The sequence below is a fragment of the Rhinatrema bivittatum genome, chromosome 2 (assembly GCF_901001135.1).
Source record: "Rhinatrema bivittatum chromosome 2, aRhiBiv1.1, whole genome shotgun sequence".
Lineage (NCBI taxonomy): Eukaryota > Metazoa > Chordata > Amphibia > Gymnophiona > Rhinatrematidae > Rhinatrema > Rhinatrema bivittatum.
The window spans coordinates 180,825,644-180,849,548 of NC_042616.1; the positions used below are offsets into that span (position 1 = coordinate 180,825,644).

Consider the following 23,905-nt stretch of genomic DNA (forward strand, 5'->3'; position numbering starts at 1 on the left):
AAAAAAGACTCTTGTAACTCCTATGGAATTAGACTTTTTGTATTGTGTGCTGGGTATGGGTTTGAATAAATAGAAAAGGTAACAATGCACATATTACACAAGGCCCTAGAACACCAATACACTTCCTATTAGGAAAACAGAAATCAAACTGATATAGATCCCTACAGATAAAGTATATGATTGCAGACGTCACACATGAAGAACACAGACCCTGACCAAATACAGAATAAAGGAACCAGAAAGTATAAATAGAAACATGCTGAGAAGAATTGAACTGGAACTCACAACAAGCCATCCTCTATAAGCAGAATAACAATGGAAAAACAAAAACATTACCATTCTTCATAAAACATTAAATAATAAAATCAAGAAATATAAAACATCAATCATAATAATAAAATCATAGTCATAAAATGAATAAATATTTCTAACCAGTTAACAAATAGAACATGAAAAATTTCCCAAACAGCAATAAAATCTTTCAAAACATCTGATGAATAAAAAAAATCCAATAATTAAAATATATTCTAATATTTCCCCAAAATACAATAAAATATTTCAAAACAGCAGAAACAAATTACACCCAATAATTAAAACTAAGGATTAAACATTTTCCTGCTCTCCATACATGGGATCTTTTGATTTCCAGTCACCCTGACATTGTCATATATTAGGAGAGGTAGGGCACAGAAACTTTATTTTCACACATACACACACATACATACATACATACATGCACACACATATTCATTCTCTCGCACACTGCATCTCTTACATGCATGCTTATGCTCTCATATACATTTGTTCTCTCTCCCTCACAGACATATTATGTATGTGTGAACATGCCTGTGAAAACCTACATGTGACACATAGGCTCTCACAGGCATACACACACACATATGCACTTGCACACAGGCTCGCACACAGGTTCTCATACAGACATAGACACATGCACATGAACACAAGTTCAGACACAGATACACACTCAAACTCTCTCACAGACAATACATACACATGCACGCAAGCTCTCACATAGACACACAAACATATACATGAACACAAGCTCTGACACAGATACACACTCAAGCTCTGACACAGACACATTCACATGCACACAAGCTCTGACACAGACACAGGCGTATGAACACAAGCTCTGACACAGACACATGCACACAAGCTCTGACACAGACACAGGCGTATGAACACAAGCTCTGACACAGACACATTCATATGAACACAAGCTCTGACACAGACACCAAACATGCACACAAGCTCTGACATGCAGTGCCCCCTAGACCTTCTAATATCTAAAAGAGTAAAAAACTGATTCACATTTACCCATTCTAGACCTCTCATGATTTTAAACACCTCTATCATATCCCCCCTCAGTCGTCTCTTCTCCAAGCTGAAAAGTCCTAACCTCTTTAGTCTTTCCTCATAGGGGAGCTGTTCCATGCCCTTTATCATTTTGGTCGCCCTTCTCTGTATCTTCTCCAGTGTAACTGTCTTTTCTGAGATGCGGCAGTAGTGTTGGGAGAGACATCTAAAAGGGGGGGAAAGGGAAGGACAATATTTCTGAAATCTCCCCCAGTACTATCAGCTAGCTCATCCTTGTCAGCCACTGCTATCTTGTCTCTGAAGGAGTGCAGTTTGGTGGGGGGGCAGGGACAATTTACTTAAATTGGTGACAGTGGGGCCTGCAGCAGGCTCAGTGGCTTCAAATCCAGCACCACTTGGATTTACCTAGTCACCTTTTTTTTATTTTTAATTACATCCCTAACTCTCTCCTTTCCCCTTCCTCCCACAGCATTTACACCATGCTTTCATCTATCTTCCCCCAGGCACTCCCCCCCCCCCCCCCCGTTTCGTTCCCCACATCTCACTTCCCTCTCACCTACCTCAGCGCCGCTACCTCATAGCAGAGGGCACCCTGGCGGGGAGGGGCATCTTTGACTGATGGGGCCCGGGCTCCCCATTAGTCAGGCTGCTAAATTACCCCTTGGCTGTCTCTTCTTCTTCAGCTGGCAGGGCCCAGATTCCCCACCAACTGTGCTGCTAAATTTCTCCTCCACCAGTCTGAGCAGTCACTTCTGCTCCAAAAACCAGCAGAAAATCTGCTGCAGAAAAAAAAGCATCCCGGGACTTCCATGTGTCACTGTAGCAAGATTGCCTATTGTCGTGAAGGTTATGTGCGGACAGGCCACATAGACAGATGGATGCCCTCCATACAAGGTGCTATTGCTGTACCAAAATGTCCCTAAAAACATGGATGTTAATGAATTTGTTTTAGTTGACAACTGACCCATCTAAATAAACATGTTTGCTAATACTACTACTGTACAGAATGGACAGCTCAGAGCTAATTGTTTTAGTCATTTTAAACTTGCAGAAGCTCTGCCAATAGTTACACCCTTTTTCAGTCTTACTGCAACTTTTAAGTTCATGGTAAAAGATGGGAATTTTATCCACTCTAGAGCTACACCATATTTATATATCCATGTAATAATAAAACCTATAAATTAGTACCCTGCTAATGTATCAAGGACATTTAGATGTTCAGTAGAAATATATTTATTAGTTAATTCCTATCCATCTTGCCCCTTCTGGGACCAGAGACTCAAAAATGATTGTATATCACGAGAAAGGACAGTGAAACAGTATTAACCAGACAAAAAGAAGGGTAATTGAGTAGCATTTAAAAGCATTAACCTCTCATACAACCTCCCCAAATTTTATTTTAATAGATTATTTAAATCTTTTTTAAATACTGTATTAATGTTTAAAGTAGTGGTTCCCAACTCAGTCCACGGGACACACCTAGCCACTGAGGATTTCAGGATATCCACAATGAATATGCATGAGATAAATGTCCATACACTGGAGATCTGGCATATGCAAATTTATCTTATACATATTCATTGTGGATATCCTGAAATTCTGACTGGTTGTGGGGTAACCAGGTTTGGGAAGCCCCATTCAATGTCATTCATCCAAACAACTTAAACGCAGTATGCCCAACTGAAAAGTCAAGGTATGGAAGGAGATTTTTATGAACAGGTGGAATATCTATAATGAGTAGACAAATATATAGCTATAGCTATATATGATATGTATATACATATTAAAATAGGCTAGGAATGTACAGAGGAAAAAAGTTTGCTTTGCTTCATTTATTTATTATTTTGTCACAATCATTTGTTTGGTTTGTTTCCAATTAAAATTTGTATTCATTCATTTGTTTCCCATTAAAGTCAATGGAGAAGAAATGCAGCCTATTTTGGATTTGCATTTCTAAACATATCTAATGAAACTTGTCAGTAGAAATCATCAGACTGGTGAAGGCACTCCAACGCATCACAGTATGTCAATGTGGCACCAAAAGTGGCAAAAATAGCCCATGGAATCACAATGGGGCTTTGAGGGAGTCAATAGCAAACTCTCTCAGACTACCTTAACAGATAGAGCACAGCTGTCTCACTTGGTCCTCCTTAAGATCCAGACACAAGGGAATCCTCGGTGAAGGGAGAAGTGTTAAGGAGATGCTGTGGAGCAGGCAGAGTACCACCATACACCAAGAGCTGTTACTTTAAGGACTGTGTGTCACCTAAAGTTAAGGTGAGCTGCACCGATTGTTATGATTTTGGTTTTGCGACTGTAAATAAACTGCACCTAAGGAGCAGCCAGAATCTGCCTCCTTATTTCCAAGCCGCTATCGCCCAGGTTACCACAGAGGCAAAACGCTACCAGCAGTGGCAGGAGTTCTCCAAGGCACCATCAGGGGAGCAAAGCAGCAGCAAGAGTGGCCAGAACACTCCAAGGCTCCAAATATGGAGCAAAGGACATGAACAACAGTAATATGAAACCCCACATACACACACACACACACACACACACACACAAGGCTGCATGAGAGGGGCACAGTGGCTCCAAGTGTGGAATGAACAGCTCAAGGCACAACGAAGGTGAAACAAAACACTAAAAGAGGCAGAAAAACCCCAAGGTTGCAAAAGAGGGTAAAAGCAGCAGAAAGAGTGGCATTAAGACTCCAAAGCTTCATGAAAGGTGAAAAGAATCCATCCACAATGGCAAGAAGATCCCAAGGCTCCAAATGAAGGGCAAAGGGCACTAACCAAACTGGAACAAAGCACTAGACAGGGCGAATCCATAGTAAATGTCTGTAGGAGGTCTCCTGTAGTTAACCGTATTACATCATTAGGAGCTGGCTGTTCAGGCTTAGAGTTGGTCTTCTCCGATGCTGTGTATAATCCCAGCCTTGTCAGCATCGTCTCTCTTCTCTACTTTCTTACTGGAGGCTAAGATGCTACTGACTAGAGGCCCCAAATTCTCTTCAGCCGCTAGCTCTTCAATAAGCTGTGTTTAAGGGAATCCAGGACATGATTCTTCTTATGCATCAATTTTTGCAAATACTGACTCTATTACCTGAAAAGCAGTAATAATGGAGTAGCACAATCCTGATTTTGGGTGCTGAACTTCTGCTGCCTATGCATTCTTCTGTAGTATAATCTGTTGAAGGCTAAATACCAGATGAGACCAATAATCGTAAGAACCATAAGGTAAATGAGATTGAAGAAAATATCCAAGAGGGCATGAAACCATTAAAGACAACTGGGAAAAGTCTGGGTAAACTTGCCAAGGCAAGACCAAGAATTAGCAAGTACTGTAAAGAAAGGGAATTTAGAATGAACCTTGAAGTCATCCAGAACAAAGGAAGAACCATCCAAAGATACAAGAATAGCTTGGAGCAACAGCAGCGCTGGTAATTATAATCACAAACAGCAGGTGCAGAGCAACACAGCAAGAAGAGAGTCAGCAAGGCCTCAGGATAGACAGTCAGGGCTGAGGCAGGAAGAAGAATGGAAAAAAAAGCCCAAGGCACAAACAGGGGCAAAGTGGTACCAGGAGTGGCATGAAGGGTCCAAGAGTCCATAAGTGGTGCAAAAAGCGTGCAATGCATTGGATTACCAGGGCAAGACCAAGAGTCAGCTAGTGCTGTAAGGAAAGGGAATTTGAAAATAACCTCAAAGATAGTTGGAGCAGTAAAAGAGCCATCCAAATGTAGCAGGAGTGGCTTGCAGCAGCAGTGGTACTAGCAATTAAAATCAGAAATGTTAGGTGCAGAGCAAGACAGTAAGAAGGATGACTCTGCTTCACAAGCAGAATTACAATGCTTGGCAGTGGCTGGCTATGCCTATGTAGTATACTACAGTTGTACAGTACAATACTACATACATCAATTTTTCACAGTGTATTCTAAAATCTTTCTCATACACTGTATATGCATGCTGACTCCTTGTATACTCATATACAAACTCTGAGACAGAAGATACAGACAAGTCTCAGGCTGTTTTCACTGCAAACTGTCTCTGATGTTAATAGTAGATACAGATCAGAAGGCAAGACATCAGCATACAGAATAAGACAGAAAGACAGAGGGGTATCAAACCCCCTCCCTTCCAAGGCATATGCTACAGTAAATTGCAAACAGCATAGAAGTATCTAAACCACCAAGGATAGAATGTGGGCAGGATATTGCAAACAGCACAGAGGCATCAAAACCCCAAGGCATCGAGTGTGGATTATTGCAAAAAGAATAAAGGGATTAAAAACTCCCAGGCATCATGAGAGGTCAAAGGGAGCTAATAATAGTTGTATGAACAGCCCAAACCAGTGAAGGTGCTATAAAAGCAACACAACAGTAGCATGAATTCCCTATGTCACTACAAAGCATCAAATGTTACCCATAGTGATAAGTGTTCTCCAGGATACTGTGAGAGAGCCTGGAGCAGGCTGGGCAATAACAGTAGCAAACTTAGAACCTGATTTAATAAGGCTTTTCTCTCACTCTGTATTGATGGGGAAAATGCTTAGTAAATGAGGTCCTTAGAAAGCAAGGTGTAGAGCCAAGAAAGTGATGGGGTGGAACTAGGCTATGATCCTAGAGGTATACAACAAGACAGTAAGATGGAAAACCAGAAAAGAGGTGAGGTGAGAAAAGAAACCTTTTTTTTTGGGGGGGGGGGGTTTACATTTCATTTTGGGGACAAAACACCTCAGTATAACCAAGAAATAAATAGGGTTAGAAAACTAGGCTGAGATCCAAGCAGCAAACCCCAGAGTCATTTAAAAACCCAAGGTGAAGCAACAGGAGCATGGCAGCTACACAGAGCTGCAGCAAGAAACCTAAGGTGTAGTATCAGGAGCAGGATAGAAAGGCAAAGTAGCAATAAGACCCCCAAGGTGTAGCAGCATGACTTGGCAGCTAGGTAGAGTGGCAGCAGCTCCCCTAAGATGCAGTATCAGGAGCATGGCAGCAGGGCACTATGGCAGTAAGACCCTCATGGTATTTTCATCATATTGCTACTCGCATCAAAACTCAGGAGAACCCAGCAAAGGCAGCTCAATTTTCAAGAAGGATAACTTTTTTTTTTTTTATGAACTCTGGCACCAGCCTTGAATAAATATAGCTCACGTCTTCTGCCATTAAGAAGACACAATCACTGGGCAGGACTGACCAGATCCCAGACTTATGTGCCCAATATGCCAGCAAATCAGTGGAAAATCTACACGAAATTTCTACACGAAAATCTGTCACAGAAATTTCTGCTGGGGTCTGGCAAGGGTCTCTTTTGCCACCTGCTTTAGCCATGGCCTGTATCAGGATAGATAATTCTATGGGGGCAAAACAGCCATGGCATATTGAGGTGGGGAAGGGAGTGATAGCTGATAAAGCACTACTCTCTGGCGTGGCCTCTCTTTCTTGTGCTACATCCACACTGGTGCTTCTGTTCATGCACCCTAGCCCCCAGTGTCCCCTTCATGTAAGTGAGATGCTGGCACCAAAAGGACAGACTCCCTTTCATCCGTGGGTCCCAAACCATAGCGAGGGTGTAAGCAGGGTTTTCTGTCAGAGGTTTCAATCTTTCTTGCACAATTTTGCTGCAAAGAGTCCACAAACATCAACGCCTGTGCTTCCATTCCCTTTTGCTCATGGAAACTCTCTAACGTTTCCTCCAGAAACCCACATTTTTGCAAACACTTTTAAATCTTATGCCTGATTGTCTACTTTTAGTCTTGTTAACTTTCTGTTCTTTATTTTTAACCATTATCTTGCTTTATGAAATACCCCAAGTCTCTTGTCCTGTATGTTTCTCTTATTAGATTGTAAGCTCTACTGGGAAGGGACTGTCTTTTTGTATGTTTGTACAGTACTGTGTCTGTTGTGTAGCACTATAGAAATGTTAGGTAGTAATAGTGTCATGTAGCGCTATAGAAATGTTAGGTAGTAATAGTGTCGTGTAACGCTATAGAAATGTTAGGTAGTAATAGTGTCGTGTAGCGCTATAGAAATGTTAGGTAGTAATAGTGTCGTGTAGCGCTATAGAAATGTTAGGTAGTAATAGTGTCATGTAACGCTATAGAAATGTTAGGTAGTAATAGTGTCGTGTAGCGCTATAGAAATGTTAGGTAGTAATAGTGTCGTGTAGCGCTGTAGAAATGTTAGGTAGTAATAGTGTCGTGTAGCGTTGTAGAAATGTTAGGTAGTAATAGTGTCGTGTAGCGCTGTAGAAATGTTAGGTAGTAATAGTGTCGTGTAGTGCTATAGAAATGTTAGGTAGTAATAGTAGTAGTAAAATATTTACTACAACAGTGTTTCTCAACCCAGTCCTCAGGACACACCTAATCAGTCAGGTTTTCAGGATATTCACAATGAATATGCATGATGTAGATTTGCATACATTGAAAGCAGTGCATGCAAATCTATCTCATGCATATTCATTGTAGATATCCTGAAAACCTGACTGACTAAGAATGCTCCAAGAACTTGGTTGAGAAGCACTGTACTAGAGGATGATCCTACCCAGGGTGGTGATTCTGGAACTCAGATCCTCTGTGGCATCCTTGAAGAGCTTCAAGATTTATATAAGCTGCCTCATCACTACCCAGTCATAATACCCCAGGTGGCAATCCACATCAATCTCCATTTCCAGAGACATGTCACGAAAGGGTGTCTGCTGCTCCACTAACCTCTGCAGCATCAAATAGTTAGAATTCCAGTGGATGCCAACATTTTGATTCAGCTGCTTACGAGGCATCCCAAATTCTTCCTGCTTCTCAGAGAAGCTGCCAAAACTTTGTGCTATGATGAAATTGATGCACTATTTTCCTTCACCTCTCTATCAAGTCCTTAAGGACTGGAATCCCATGTTCCTTGGCCCCAGCCCAAGGGCATTCCTCACTGCCAGATGCAGCAAATCCAAATCTATAGAGTTTCTCGGTCTGTAGAAAGTCAGCACAAATAGTACACAGTCCCAGGGCTGGCTTTAACCCAAAAACTAGACTAGAAGAAAACTAGCATAAATAGGACACAGTTCTGAGACTGGTTTTAACAAAACTAGTTTTAACAAAACCTGCAGAAAATCACCATAAATATCATACAGTCCTCAAATGATCTTTACTTTTGGCAGCCCTTATCAGGAGCTGCCTATTCACCACCACCCTCCTTAGCCTAGGGTTTTCTTAAGTTAGCACTTCCAGCTTTCTTTAGATTCCTTTACTGCTTCATATATATATATATATATATATATATATATATATATATATATATATACCCACGGCAAAATAAATGGCTTTTACTTTGTTAGATTGGTATCTACCTGACCTCTGTTGCTCTCCATTTGTGCTGCTGGCTGCTTTTCACCTCAGACTGACTCCTCTGTCTCCATTCGTTCTGCAGCCATCTCCTGTCCATTCAGTTTGTCCAGCTCTGGGTATGTAGGAAGGATCTCCATCTCCTCCTCCTTTTCTGTGGCTTGCTGTCTTTATCTGTCACCTGACTGAACAGAGGCTCCAAATATGCTACCCGCTCCAGCTGTAATGGTCCCTCCTCTAGAGCTCCTCTGAATGTTCTTCTCCTAATTTCAACATATGGGAAGTGTTACTCACCTCTGTTATCCCTTTCTTCTAGGTAGTACAGTCTCCCTCTTTCTTCTAGGAAATATAAACTTTTACCTGTCACCAGAACACTCTCCCCTTGGGGTTGATGAATTGCTTCTTTTCTGCCTGGAACATGCCTTATCCCGAGTCAAAGGGGCTCTTCTACCAAAATGAGATATGGGTGCTATTGATCACATGAATGTGAAGCACAGCCCACCTACACCCTGAAGCTTGGTCCCTACTTTGGCCAGCTCCTACCAATGTGCCATCATGGAGAGGTAGGTATTTGTAGTTTTCTTGCTGGTCCAGATGTCACTGTTGAAATACATGCTACTTCACTCTGTCTTGGCCTTCTGTGCTTGCATGCAACTGTGGCACTGGCTGTACAGGGTGGGTATAACTTGCTGTTGATTTCAGTGGGTAGCAAGTCCGTCCTGCGACCCGCCGCTCTTACCTCCAGCCCCAAACCCGAGCTGGCCCCAGCAAATGCCAAGGGAGACTCTCTGACACGCATGCGGGCTGCCTGTTACAAGCCATCCTCATCTTCCACTCCTGGGAGCTCCGATGCTGCTCTTCCCCACCTGCAAGCCAGGCCATCGAGCTCAGCCAACCTCCAACACCGCATCAGTCCCGGGCCTTCCTAGGCGCATGCATGCTGACCCTGCTTTTCTTAAAGGGCCAGTGGAGGGAAACCAGAGTCGGTGCTGCCTGATGACATCACTGCCTAAGGGATATATAAGGCCACTCCTGCAGTTGCTCCTCATTTCAGAAATAGGTTGACTCCATTGGAGTAGTGGTTTGCCTCTATATTCCTGGTTCCTGATCTTTGCCTTCCAGTTCCTGTTTCCACTGTGGGTCTACTTGTGTTCCTGTGTCCTGTTCCTGGTTCCCTCGCAAGTCTGGTCTTCTCCTGAGTTCTTGTCTTCGTGGTCTGCTTCCCCTTGTCTGTCTTCAATATCTCATCTGTCCTGCTGTTCCTCCTCTCCTTGCCTCTTCGGATTGTACTCCTGTCTTTGATTTCAGATTGGACTCCTGGCTTTGACCTCCGATTGTACCTTGATGCTGCTTGACCTCCGCCTGCCTTTGACCACTGCCTGCTCATTGACTTGCTTGAACACTGCCTGCTCAGACCTCTGCCTTCCTCTTGACTGGTAAAAGGGTCCATGGGACCATCTGGAGAAATGCGTTCCCCTTTTCAACCCTTTGCTACTACTTCTGCTTAGAGTGGCAGAGGGGATCTTCATGCTAGTAGAGCTACCCTGTCTGATGCCATTTGCGAATGGGTGTTCAGTAGCTCATACTGCATACCATCATTTGTCAGATGCCTCAGGAACTCCCCTCAAATAATAGCCTAACTGCAGTGAAAACAATGAGCAAAATATGGGTCCTCCCTCACTTTAAGATGCCTACAGACCATGAATGTCTTGCATGATCTCCTCTCTGCATCCTTGGGGGCTGCTGCTACTACTGGTAGTGGAGTTGAAGTTGAGGGTTGACCATGAGGTAAAAGGCCAGTGGAATCACTCACTCCATACCTACACTGCCTTATCTTCCGAGAGGTTGCTCTCAACATCATCAGTATCATCCACCACATTCACCTCCTCACTAGAAACTAAGATGCTACTGACTAGAGCTCCTAAATTCTCTTTGGCTACAAGCTATTTGGTATCTTCTGATTCAGGGAATCCTAGACACGATTCTTCTTCAGAATACATTTTTTAAAATACTGCCCCCATTATCTCAGAAGTGGTCATCAAGATGGAGCATGCTACTGGTTTTGGGTGCTGCACTTGTGCTGCCCCATCCATGACCCTGCCCTGCTAACACCAGTCTCAGCTGGATCTCCCACATTTTGTCCCTGCTACACATGGCGGTGTCTGATGCTCTCTCGATTTTGATTTCTTATGGCTTGAGCCAGTTTCCACTTTTGGTTTTCTGGGGCTAAAAACATATTTTTTAAAATTTAGGGGTAGGACTTCCTTTTTTCTCACTCTAATAGTACTGCTTGTACTTCTGACAGGCTGGGCTGGCTCTGCAGGAACATCCAATCCTCTGCCCCTTCTATTTTGTCTGCTCTCTGCCATTCCCTCCTCTCCCCTTTTCTCACAGTGGCATGATAGAATTGGAAGTGGCTGCTAGGGCTTTTGATATCACAATATGTTTTACTAATACTGTACAAGTACACACCAGTACCACTCTGAGTGACGGTTACACATAATCAAGTTGACAGACTGAATTCACCTCAGTGCTTAGCAAGCACAGTACCAACTTGCTAGGCAGATTTAGCTGCTTGCTAGTGGCACAACCTCAGTCTCCTTTTTTCTTGGTCAATCCCTCACAGTATGTGCAAAACTGTCTGTCACTCACACACACACACACACACACACACACTTACAGTGTATGTGTGTATAATGCTGACTGACTCCTTTTGCACATACAAAATAACTTAGAAAACTGAAAAGGCTGGCAAGGCTGTGCTTATCTTTAGGGATGTGAATCATATTTCTGATGATTGAAAATATCGTACGATATTTTCAAAGTCATCAGAAATCGGGGGCTCCCCGAAACCGATAGGAAAACCCCACGAAATTGTTTGTGGGGTTCTCTTATCATTTTGGGGGAGGCACACAAAAGACAATCCCTAAACCCACCCTGACACTTCAAAACAGATCGCTTAGCTTCCCCCACCCTCCCAACCCCCCAAAAATGTTTTAAATTACCTGATGGTCCAGTGGTGGTCCCGGGAGCGATTTCCCGCTCTCGGGCCATCGGCTGGCACTAATAAAAATGGTGCCGATGGCCCTTTTCCCTTACCATGTGACAGGGTATCCGTGCCATTGGCCGGCCCCTGTCACATGGTAGGAGTAATGGACGAACGGTGCCATCTTTAAAAATGGCGCGGGCCATCCAGTGCTCCTACCATGTGACAGGGGCCGGCCAATGGCATGGATACCCTGTCACATGGTAAGGGCAAAGGGCCATCGGCGCCATTTTTATTAGTGGCAGCTGATGACCCGAGAGTAGGAGATTGCTCCTGGGACCACCACTGGAACACCAGGTCATTTAAAACATTTTGGGGAGGTTGGGAGGATGGGGGAAGCTAAGGGAGCTGTTTTGAAGTGTCGGCATGGGGTTTTTGTTTATTGGCTCGGACACAGCCAATAAAAAAAACCCCGATCAAGCCGCACGAAAAAAATGCACGATGTGAATCGGAACCGGAATCGGAACCGATTCTGGTTCTGATTCACATCTCTACTTATCTTTACTTTAGTCTGTCTTCAAATAATAAGTGAAGTGTACTATGCAGAGTCATACAGATAGACAGACACAAATATATCAGTGTTCACTGCTTCTGTATCTCTAGTCCACTACCCTTCCCAATGAACAGACATAAAGCAGTGCCTCTATCACAATGAATGAGAGCACTATGACTGCAGCAGTGAATGTCAGAAAAGCCATTTATCAATGTCAAAATTCTTCTCTCTCCTTCTTTTTTAAAGGTTTTCTTTGACTCTAAGAAAGCTTCTAAAAGGACAATATTTCTTTGTGAAATCCAACAGAGAAAATATAGGTTTTTTGCACATGCTTAGACCTTTCAGTACATCATCTATAGGCTAGTTTAAAAATGTTTCACTTGAATTGGTCCTCTGTCCTGCTATCTATCTACTTCTCCAACCTCAGCTCTAGCTTGCCTGCTTCCTCAGACAGGCAATGGTTGGTTGCTATAATTACCATCACTGCAGCACTTTTCAATGTGCAATAGTCTTGAATGGGTAAAATAAACAAATGAAACATAACTTTTTGTTTAAATTCATGAGCATTCTTCATTCATTTTGAGGGGTCCACAAATGAAACAAAATATTTTCATTTGTTGCATTTTACCCATTCATTTCAAATGCATATCCCTAAAATAGACACAAAAGAATAGTGACCTGGGGATAAGACCAAAAGTAAAAGAACCAGAGTCAAGAAACAGGCAAATTAATACATTGCATGCTTTATAAACTATTATTGCTTTCACATGCCATTAATCATGATCCAGGAATAATTCTGCCATAAAATTATTTATAACATCTATATTCTAACTAAAATACTGTAGAAATTAGTTTCAAATATTGAAATTATATATAAATCGTATTTAAATAAGATCTATGCCTTCCACTAGTCCTCTACATAAGAATGAGGGTATAGTGTAGCTGGTAACGCTATAGAAATGTTAAGCAGTAGTAGTAGTAGTAACTACAGACTTTCCATTGTTCAGTATTGCAGCGCAGATCTTCAGCACATAAAGCAGAAGTAGTCTGCATATTCCCCTTCATTCCCAGATAATAAAATTTGGGCAGAAAAATAAATATGTAACATTTAGATGGATAGTGTTCTTCACAGTTGATACATACCAGAATACAAAGATCTTTTGCCCATAAGTCCAAAAAAGGAATCTGTTTTATGCCCTGAAAAAATGTGTTTTAATACATTTTAATATGCACATTTTTTTTTTTGTAATTATTGAGTTTTCATTAGTAGTATGAAAAAGCAGCAGATGGTTGAAAATTCTTTCCAGATACTGAACTCAGAGCAACTTGTACCATTTCAACATGAATTAGTAATTTGTGGTGTCAATATCTGAACAAATTAAGGGCCTGGGTTACTAAGCTGTTTTCCCATAGACACTGAATCAGAAAAAGGCCTTAGTAAATCAGGCCCCCAAATGCCTAAGCCATTGTTTCCCATCCCAGTCCCATCCAGTCTTCTTTTCAGGGTAGCCACAATGAATATAAATAAGATAGAGTTGCATACACATGGTCTTCAATGTATGCAAATCTATCTTATGCATATACATGATGGGTATTGTGAAAACCAGACCAGTCAGGGGTGCCTCCAGGAGAGAGTTGAGAAACACTGGCCTAACCTAAGAAAGCATATTAGTAATTCTGTCTCCTACAAGAACTATCAAAATGTTTTTGTTTGCTGCAAGATGAATTCCACTTTACTACTCTCACATCTACTACGCTTCTGCTCTTCACTTGTTCCACTCACAGTCATATACACTCCTCAGATGTCCCAGGCACCTCAGATGTTTCAGGCCTTTTCCCGACTCGTGTTTTCATTGTAGAATAAGTAGTTCCCCAGATTTCCCAAACTCTCTGCTAGCTTCTGGTCCATCCTGAAACTCCGCTTTTGCAAACCTGCTTTTCCCTAATGTTACAGTTTTGTACTGCCTACTACCCCTGGCCCATCTCTCTTTAACCTTATGCCCTGTTTCGTAGTCTCCACCTTAGTTGTACTCTATCGCCTTTTTTTGTAAGGTAGTCAGGCAAGGGCACCATATAAATATCAAAATAACAATAACAAAATGAGCAGCCTGGCTGCTAGATAAATTGTCCAGTCAGTGCCCTTGGTGCATTGGGATCCTCAGTCAGTTTTCATTGTCATATGACCACAATGGATCCAAATTTCAAAAGAGCTTTTCCAAAAGCTCCAATTAGGGAAAAAAGATCTATAGAAGGTACAGACATATGTACATTTGTTATATATAAGAAACTATTCCATCTGAAAATACTAATGGCTGAATTTTCAAATCCCGGCGCATGCAAAAACCGGGAGGTATGCGCGTGGCCGGGCCAAGCGCGCGTCAAGCACATTTTACAAATGGCCCGGCCACGCACATATCTCCCAGTATGCGCTGAAGTGCCGGGCTGGTGAAAAGGGGCGTGCCAGGCTGGAGTCTGGGCAGGGCAGAGGCGGGGGTGGGGATGGGGCCAGCCGGGACAGTGGCCACTAGGCCCTGTACCGGGGAAGCTCACGCAAGCAGCAGCCGGCCGCGGAACTTACTTCACCCACCAAGATGAAGTAAGTTCCGCCAAAAAAAAATTCTAATAGTTAGGGGGGAGACAGAGGTCAGGGAGGAGAGGGGAAAAGGAAGGAAGCGTAGGTAAGGGGATAGGGAAGTTCCCTCCTAGTCTATTCCTTCATTGCAGCAGACTGGGAGGGAACTGGGGTAGGCCTGATCATGTCGCCGTGCAGCATTTAGCAGATTTTATAACATGCGTGCATGTTATAAAATCAGTGCGTCTTTAAAAATCCACCTTTAAGGAAAGAAAAATGTTGGAATGAATTTACCTCCTTTTCTGAATGTCACTATTTACTAATTCCCCTCCCATCCATCAGAATTTACAGTGATAGCTCTCTAAGGTCAAACCTTTAGAAAAGACCATCTCATGGAGCACCAGAATGAAAAATGTTAAAGGGATTATAATTTCAAATAAGACAGGACATTTTCTGGGCTTTTTTCCTATTCTTTTTCTGTGCTGGGGGGAGGGGTTTGGAAAGCTCAGTGAATCAGACTTAGTCTGGTGGCTTTTTTAGTTAAGATGCATTTTGTCACTAATAGGATCTGATTGACAAAATGTAGATCTCAGATAACATGATGGATACTGGTAAAAAACACATTTTGAATAATTGGTATCTTGTCAGCAGTAAAAACAATTATTATTGTGTATATTACTGAAAAAATAGAATGAACATCTTTGTTTGGACCAGATATGGATTTCTTAGTTTCCAAACATTTCCAATGAAAGTCTCCCTAAAAATATGTACACAATGTAAATATAATGTACCCCGTGTATGGAGAATGAACTCTTTGGAAAGGCTTTTTAAAATAGTTCACTTTTATTCATGCTCAAGTGTACATATATTTGTTATAATGTGACTGTTTTATTATTTAACCTTTTTATTTTGGACTTTTTCTCTTTTTTTTTCGCCCTCTGCACTAGTCTCCCGCTATCCTCTCTCCACAGACCGCATCCCCAGGCAGGACAGCCCCCTGGGAGCTGGTGGGTTTGCCTCCTGTGGGGAACTCCTTCAGCGCTGCTCGTAGGCCAGCAAGGTCTGCCGCAATAGTGGTCGCTGCTGTGTGTCTCGCCTGACCTCTCTTCCCCACCTCCCTCAGGCCTGAGTATATCACCTTAGTTGTGTGTCCAGATCTGACCAACCCCAAAGGTCTCTTTCATCCGAAAGCACAGCACTGCAGTCTGAATTCTGGGGCCGGCCTTATTGTTAAACTATGAATATATTTCATGTACTCTACTAGAAAATTGCCAGAAACAAGGCATTTATCTTAACCTGGCTTTCCCTGTCACCAGGGCTGTATTTTGGGCAAAAAGAGCTCCCCAATCTAATGGGGCCTGTCCCTGGACCTCTCTTCAGCCACGGTGGGATGCGATCCACTGCTGCCACACCGCCCCAAGGTGGGTGATGAGGGTGGTGGTGCCCGGGATTTCTCCAGCTCACAGCACCCCAGGCAATTGCCTGGCCCTGCCTGTGACCAAAAGCTTATATAAATGGATGCATTATAAAGCAATGACTTGTAAACAATTAACTCTGCCACATACTACAACTTAGTTACATTTTACAAAGTTAACTTGGAAAAGTTGTGTATAATTAATTAATAAATGTAAATATAACTGGGTGACTTGTGTTCTTTGGAGTTGGGACAATATTACAACCTAACATCAGTATCTAGCAGACTGGCTCATAAGCCAACATTCCTAAGGAATTTCTCCTCCAAATCCATGTTTAATTCTAAACATGGATTTGGAGGAGTAGCAGTGGTAATGTTAGTAATATTCCTATGTGGCTCCATGTTTTTATGATACTAAGGGCTGTCCTTGGGAGGGGATGTGAACTGGAGCAATGTGCCTAGATACAGTGCTTTGAGGGTCCCTGCACTGATACAGTAGCTCCCTCTGTAGCGCTGGCATCACTTCCTGTTTCATGCTGAGCTAGAGTGCAGGCGGGCCTAGAGATGTAGCACAGAACTATGGTGACTGGTGAAAGGCTTTCCATCCACCCCCATTCTTTTCACTTCAGGATCACACACACACACACACACACACACACACTTCTTAATTTCAGTCTCAGGAGAGAACAGCTCCCTCCTAGGATCAGATCTGATAATACTGCACAAATAACCAAATTTAAAATCCTGCATTTCCAGAAAACAGTTAGTGGCTTTACTTGTTAATCTGAGATGTAAAAAAAAAACGGAATTTGTACTTACGTCTACGAGAAATTTGGCCGAGCCCTAGGGGGGGAAAAAGACTGAATAAAATACTCTGTTTGTAGTATTGTCACTGTGAAACTTAGTTACATTTTTACAAAGTTGACTTAGAACAATTTGATCAACTATTTACTGTTGTAGTGTACCCAGTAATTTTTTTTTTAATATCTATTTTCTCAGCTACAGCATTCTAGACAAAAGAGCAATTCGTAGCAAATAATGTCCTCAGCCCCTTCCCTCCTGCCCCCAGCACCCAAACTTGGCATTCCCCCATGACCCATTATAATTTGACTTATCTGATAAACTCTCACTGTCCAAATAGTCCAAATATAAAGACCCTTGCCTCTAGAAAAACATAGAATTCCAATATGGTGTCCATGGGCACATTCATTTTAGCTATATTATATACATGTCCTGTGTCATCATAAATACAGGTTGTAAACACCAACAGGAATACTCCGAGGTGTTAGCAGGTAAGGGAAAGTTGTTTGTTAATTTGAGAACAATAAACCCAAAATGCACTTATGCAGGAAGAATAAAATTGAATTCTTTTTGTAATGACCCTCAAGCATTAAGCATATGTAAAGTTTAGGACAGATAAATGTAAATTCAAGACCAATGATAGCAAATGAATGCACTGGTGAAAGAGACGCCTTTAAATTCTCAAAATACCATCGCAATGAGTCATTACATGTGCTGCAGTCCATTGCTGTACTTAGCGTAATTAACTTAGGGTAGAGTTTAACATCCTTTCTCATCGAATCAAAAGAAAAGTGAGTACTGTCAATAACGCTGGTTACGTGTCTCTCATCAGCACTGCATTCTTGTACAAATATTATTTAATTCAGCCTCACCACTGTTTCGCTTTCCCATTAAGCCAAAGAACTGATCAGGTCTGGGTTTCCTAGCGATTCTCTGAAGAAAGTTTTCAAACAATGGTCCTTGTAGTTCATCCTGAAATAATGAACACACATTGTTTTTTTAAAATTGCATTTTGAAAGATGGCTTTGTTTTTAGTTCACTTTTATATCCCTTTTAAGCCCTTGATGCTGCTTTTTTTTTTCTCTCGTCAGTGCAGAAGCTTCAGGTGACTACTATGTATCAGAACAGGTACATCAAAGAGGCAAATGGCTAATCAGACTACATTATTTGTTGGAGTTTTTTTAGTAGAACAATTATGAAGTAGAATTGTTGAAAAATTCTTTTTTTTTTTTAATTTATATACCTCGGTGTTCCTGAGTTGTAACAAGGTCCAATAAGGTGAGAGGAAGGAACCCTAGATGGAATCATAATGCACTATAGTGTATAAGCTTACATAAATATTGATGTCAGAATATGGTTCACTATTGACAGCACAAGAATACAATGTCTTATCTGTTGATGTTAAATCCGCTCGTTCGCCCTGGTCGAGCAGCATGAGACAGATTCGGCTGGGCACGGGACAGCAGAGAGTGCGACAATAAAGCTTCTTCTGCTCTCTGCTTTGTTCCTAGGGGGCCGGTGAGAGACGGTGGCGAAGGATAGCAGATTCCGCGGCAATGGCAAACCCTTCGGCAGGCAGGTCGCGCCCAAACCCACCCATGTCACTGGCACTGGCACTGGCACAGACACAGACAGGCAACACAATGTTCGATTCTTTAACATCAGGTGTCACCCTATCTCTGGCAGAGCCTTTTCATTAAAGAATGGTCTGTCTGGAACTATTTATTCAACTATCAAAAGCAAGACAAAAACCATAGCTTTCCATCAAGCACGAATGATAGAAATGTTAGCGGGGGTTTTTTTTTTTTTAAATTATTGTTCTAAGGACTTATAGCGCTCTATGAAAATCAAAGAACAAAATAGAGCTTGTGGCATTTGACGTGAGATGCTGCTAAACCTTGATCCATTTAAGCAGTGCAGAGTAACTATTGTATCCTTATCCCTTCAAAAGCTCACACACTCCATTAAATCACAATAGTATTGCGCGCACTGGTGTAAAGCCCATTGGGGATGCTAAAATGAACAGCTGCATGTAAGGGGCAGACAGCACAGCATGGCGATAGTTCAGAGCATTCATGTTTACTTTATTCTGAGCCCTCAGGTTCCAATGAATTTGGTCAGTGCTGCAATTTCTGAGGCATTTCCTACTATTATCCCTGTAAATCAGGAACCAAGCAATGAGTACTGACATTGAGGATGCTGTGGCACAGTACTGCAGTATGCAAAACATTAATGCATTAATAGGAGCCACACATGACTCCTATCGCTTTCCACTTTCACCGTATTTGATGGCTTACGTGGGGGGATATTATGGCTTCATTTTATTTATAGGGTATTTGGTATATAGGGGATGTTGTTTTTATGCTGTATGATTATGTTAAATTTGCTTATTTAATATTTATTTGCTATTGTCACTATATATTTTGATTTTCATGTAATTTTATGTATTTTGTACATCATCTCGGGAAGACTTTTGTAGAGGTGGTTAAAAAAAATGTATACATTAATGAATTCATCTTTTGGAAAAAAAAAAAAAAAAGCCAACTATTATTTTTGTATGTAACCTTCCTAAAGCTTCGAACAACAGTGTCAGATGCAGCCCTTTGAAGTCAATGCATAGAAGAAAGACGGTTCGGAAACCATGTTGCTTACAGGTCAAAATATTTTTTTTTTAGGCATTATACAAATAATTGACAAGAAGAAGTCAATACAGCAACTGAAAGGTACTAAATCAAATACTGTCGACTAAAGCTTTTTTTTACAATTTTGCATAGCATTGCAACATTGTCAAGGGAGCAGTAAAGTACAGGTGGTGAAGTTCTATGCACCATACAGAAGCGGGATCTCTAGAGATGATCATATTTGATGATCTTAAAGTCGTCAAACAGATAAAGTGACGGCAAACGTCCCTGCATAGGGGGGGGGGGGGGGAGAATAGCTTGCAGAAAAAAAGGAGATGATATTGCCTCGTATAAGTCTTTGGTGAGACCTCCTTTGGAGTACTGCATACAAGTCGGGAGAATATAAACTAAATAGAGCTGGTCCCAAGGGTGGCTACCAAAATGATTAGCGATCTTCATATTAAAGCACATGGGGACAGACTTAAAGATCTAACGATGTATATCCTGGAGGAAAGGAGAGACATTTAAATACTTACAAGGAATACATGCACAGGGGGGGCAGGCCTCTTCCAGCGAAAAGGAGGCTCTGGAAGGAGGGGTCATAGGGTGAGGGTGAAAAGAGATAGACTTAGGAGCAATCTAAGGAAATATGTCCTTACAGGAATGGTGGTGGATGCTTACAACAGCTTCCTTATGGAAGTGGTGGAGACAAGGACGGTATCTGAATTAAAAAAAAAAGTATAGGACAAGCACAGGGATCTTTTCGAGAGAGGAAGGGACTAGAAGGCTGAGAAGGAGATATGGATGAGCAGACTGCATGGGCCCTATAGTCTTCAGCTGACATTGTGTTCTATGTTTCTATGTGAAAGGCTATTATTGTTTAGCTGCCAAATGCCTATCGGGTGACTGAATTTTATATATAATATCAAACAATCTTACAGACATCAAATGTTCATCCACTTCTGTAGTAAAACTCAACAGGAATTTTAATTCTCTTATCAGCCTACATCCCATTGGGTATGAATAAGCTGGGATACCACTGCACAACTCAGGAACAGCAGGTGTAGTCATTTCCAAATGCCCTGGCTAGATTCCAGCTTATGTACGTAAAATATATTGTGACATGCCAGAACATTCACAAAGAACAAAAGAATCCAGATGCTAGCGACTAAGGAACTGAGCCCAAAATTACCACTGTGCTTGATACTTGAAAAGCAAGCCAACAGTTACTAAAAAAAATTCATATGGAAAATTGATGAAATGTGTTACATTCTACAAGGTTTCAATGCTTCAGTTTCGATTAAAACTTTCATCACCCAGAAATAAGTTTTTAATTCAAGGTGAAACACTGGAAAATGTATGTATGTAAGACATTTCATTATGTTTCCATATGATTTTTTGGAGTGCCTGGATGTCCTGTGTAAGGTGATTTCAAGAGTAGACAAGACCATATTTTAATACTTCATCCACAGGGTCACAACTTTACCCAGAGGTCTAGTGGAAAATATTACAGCCAAGTAAAGAAATTGGCATAGATTACAGTGCCGTGAGTAAAAAGGTGTGTAATGCTAGTATTTCTTGCCAATTTGTTTTGCCTGTATCAGTTTTTGGGCTGGTGTCTATTTTGATATTAGAATTTTAATGGTAAAATCGGGCTCACAATAAGAAGAGGAACTCTGTCAGCATTATGGTAACAAGTAACTTAGCAAAAGCTCTCCTCAGTCCGTGTCTTTCTTGACAGCAGCCTGGAGAAACTGACAGAAAACAAGGCACATCAGAGCACCCAGCCCTGGATTTGTCAATAGGCACTCATTATGCCTGTGCCTAGGTTGGCAAACCTTCAGGGGCAGCAGGATGGCTAAGATCTGCTGCCTTCCAGCCCTGCTGAATCTCATTCAGCAGGGAACGGCCCTTTGCTACCTTGTAATAGACCCTCAGAGGAGGTGGGGGAGGTAGTGAGAGCACCAAAAGTGCCTAGGGGAGGAGAAATCCTAAATCCATCCCTGAATCCCCCATTATCGACAGTACTTCTGTCGTCCTTTGCCCCGATCGTGTCTTCCTCATGGTGCTCTGCCACTGTACAGTATCTCCTGGAGTTGGACCACCCAGTCAAGTACAGCCACACTGAGTGCTGAAGTTCCCGAAATCAGAGGAAATGAGGAGTGCAAGAAAATAATGACAACTGAATATTGTACTCCCCTATAGTGCTGTTCCCTCTCTTTCTAAGGAACTCTTCAGTTCTGCCTTTTCCCATGCTAAGCACTTTCTGCCCTCCCTTCCCTTTGGGGTTCAAGTTGCAAGGAGGTGTTCCTGGCTTGGTGCAAATGCATGGCAATTACAATTTTCTTAAGTCCGGTGAATAAATGCTCATCAGTAATCACATGTTTTCATTCATTCATTCATGCCTTCTGTACAAAAAAGAATAGATGTTCTTTCAGTTAACCTGCTAGGAAAATGCAGACGTCTGTTTCACGTATTTTTGTTAGCATGTATCAAGATAAATTACAGTATACTGCATTACCTTTTACAGTTGGTATTTTCTGCCGCCTTAAAACATATTAAAATATTAGAGTTGATTTGTCATTTCAAACCTTGTTCCAACCCACAGCTTGATGTCAAACTGGCATTCAGAGAAAATTTTTAAAAATTTGTCTGACCACAAATAATTGGATTTAAGTACAGTATTTGATCATTAGACTGCATTTTAGACAATTTTTGTAAAGTCAGACTATATTTACGATGGCATTTTAGGGAACTACCCTACTCTTTTAATCTCTCTTTGACCAGAACCTCTTTCTACCAATCTACAGTTCTATGAAAACTTTTTCTCAGTTTAACCTATTCTGCAGCAAGGAAGCCCTTTTTCAGCATTTTTCTCTTCATATCAAAAGTTTATTTATTTATGTATTTATTTGTTTATTTTACAAAGACACATTTCATCACGTCATAAAATTTCTCTGTAAGAAAACTATTTCAAAAGAAGGCAAAATAACTTTAAAAAAAAAAAAACAAACAACTGATGAGTGACAACTTTAGTAGCTTGTTTTCATTCCTGAATATTCAGTCAGGGTTATAGATTTAGCCATAGTTCTGTGCTTTGAAATAGAAAAGAATGCTCTTTTTCTAATTGTACAAGGATAACAATGGGATGATTATTACCTAGGAACCTCTCTCCATGCTACAGATTGCTAACTTAAAGGAGACGGCGCAGCTCAGCAGCTTGTCAAGTATGTCTGGTCTCACCTGGATCTGGTCGCTGTAAGGCCAGTCACTGTCTTCACTGTATCCGATTTCCTCTGCCAACACCTGAGCTGAAACCAGGAAAAGCACTGCCAGGGCGATGAGGATTTTCATTGTAGACTTCTCTTGCTCTTCTGCCAGGAGGTGCTGTAAACCCTGCAGCAAAGGGAGCTGTACTGATCCTCACAGGGAGGAGCAGAGAAGAGGTGGAGGGAAGAGAAACCAGAACCGAGCTGCCTCTGCACTAGCCCAAGTGTCAGGAGGAGCCGCTGCAACATTAAAAAAAAAAAAAATGAAAGGAGGGACTTAAACTCCTTCTTCTAATCAGGCAGGGCAGAGAACATCCCATGCCCAAGAGTTCCGACTGATCCAGTAATGCCAAACCCCACCAAAAAAAAACAGTTTACAGAACCACAGAAAGCAAGCACATGCACTCCCTGCTCCTCATCTCCCTACAACAAGCATTTTTTTCGTATCAAGCAGCCTCAGAGCCTGGAATCACACAAGTCTGTGCACTTACTGTAATTCAATTTGAATGTGAAAGAACGCTCCTCTTTCTGCCTCTCTGTCTCTCACACAGTCTCAGTGTCTGTGTGTGTGTTTCTCTGAATACACTCCTGAGAGCTCTCCATTTTATATATGTAGAGATGGGCAGGTCCAAGGGATCTTCATTTGCTTAAACCTAATTGCTGCCCTGAGTTTATTTATCATGTGAAACAAGGAGCTGTATGACGTGTTTCCCAACAGTGCCTTTTGATCAATATTCAATCACACTATTTTGGGGGTCCTTCTTCCTATCACTGTTTCCCTCTCCCTTTCCTTTTTTCTGTGTCTGATTACTCAAAAGAGGCTTCCTTGGCGGTGACCTGTTAGCATCTATGACAAACTGGATACGATTGGGTCTCAAATGACGCAATTTCATGAAGTCCTACTCACAGCAATCCAATCACTGGCAACCAAATTCCTCCTGAGGTAGATCTATCCGGGTGGGGGGAATGTATTCTGTACCACTGCCCCATGACACCAGAGTTAGTCATCAAAAATATAC

The 23,905-nt window shown here is 41.8% G+C and overlaps 1 protein-coding gene across 2 annotated transcripts in view; it reads right to left on the reverse strand.

Annotated features, from left to right (window-relative positions):
- Window positions 1-23,459, reverse strand: part of TAC1 (tachykinin precursor 1) — a 29,592-nt gene extending 6,133 nt beyond the window's left edge. Inside the window, exons 1-5 of one of the 2 annotated variants that reach the window (XM_029588934.1) lie at window positions 23,378-23,459; window positions 22,861-23,126; window positions 17,869-17,968; window positions 17,015-17,038; window positions 13,353-13,406 (exon numbers count right to left, since the gene is read on the reverse strand). In XM_029588934.1, coding sequence (XP_029444794.1) covers window positions 13,353-13,406; window positions 17,015-17,038; window positions 17,869-17,968; window positions 22,861-22,971 — 289 coding nt within the window. In that variant the 5' untranslated portion in view covers window positions 22,972-23,126; window positions 23,378-23,459. The remainder of the gene's footprint in view (window positions 1-13,352; window positions 13,407-17,014; window positions 17,039-17,868; window positions 17,969-22,860; window positions 23,127-23,377) is intronic. The other variant, XM_029588935.1, reaches the window with a different exon arrangement.
- Between the last annotated feature and the right edge of the window lie 446 nt (window positions 23,460-23,905).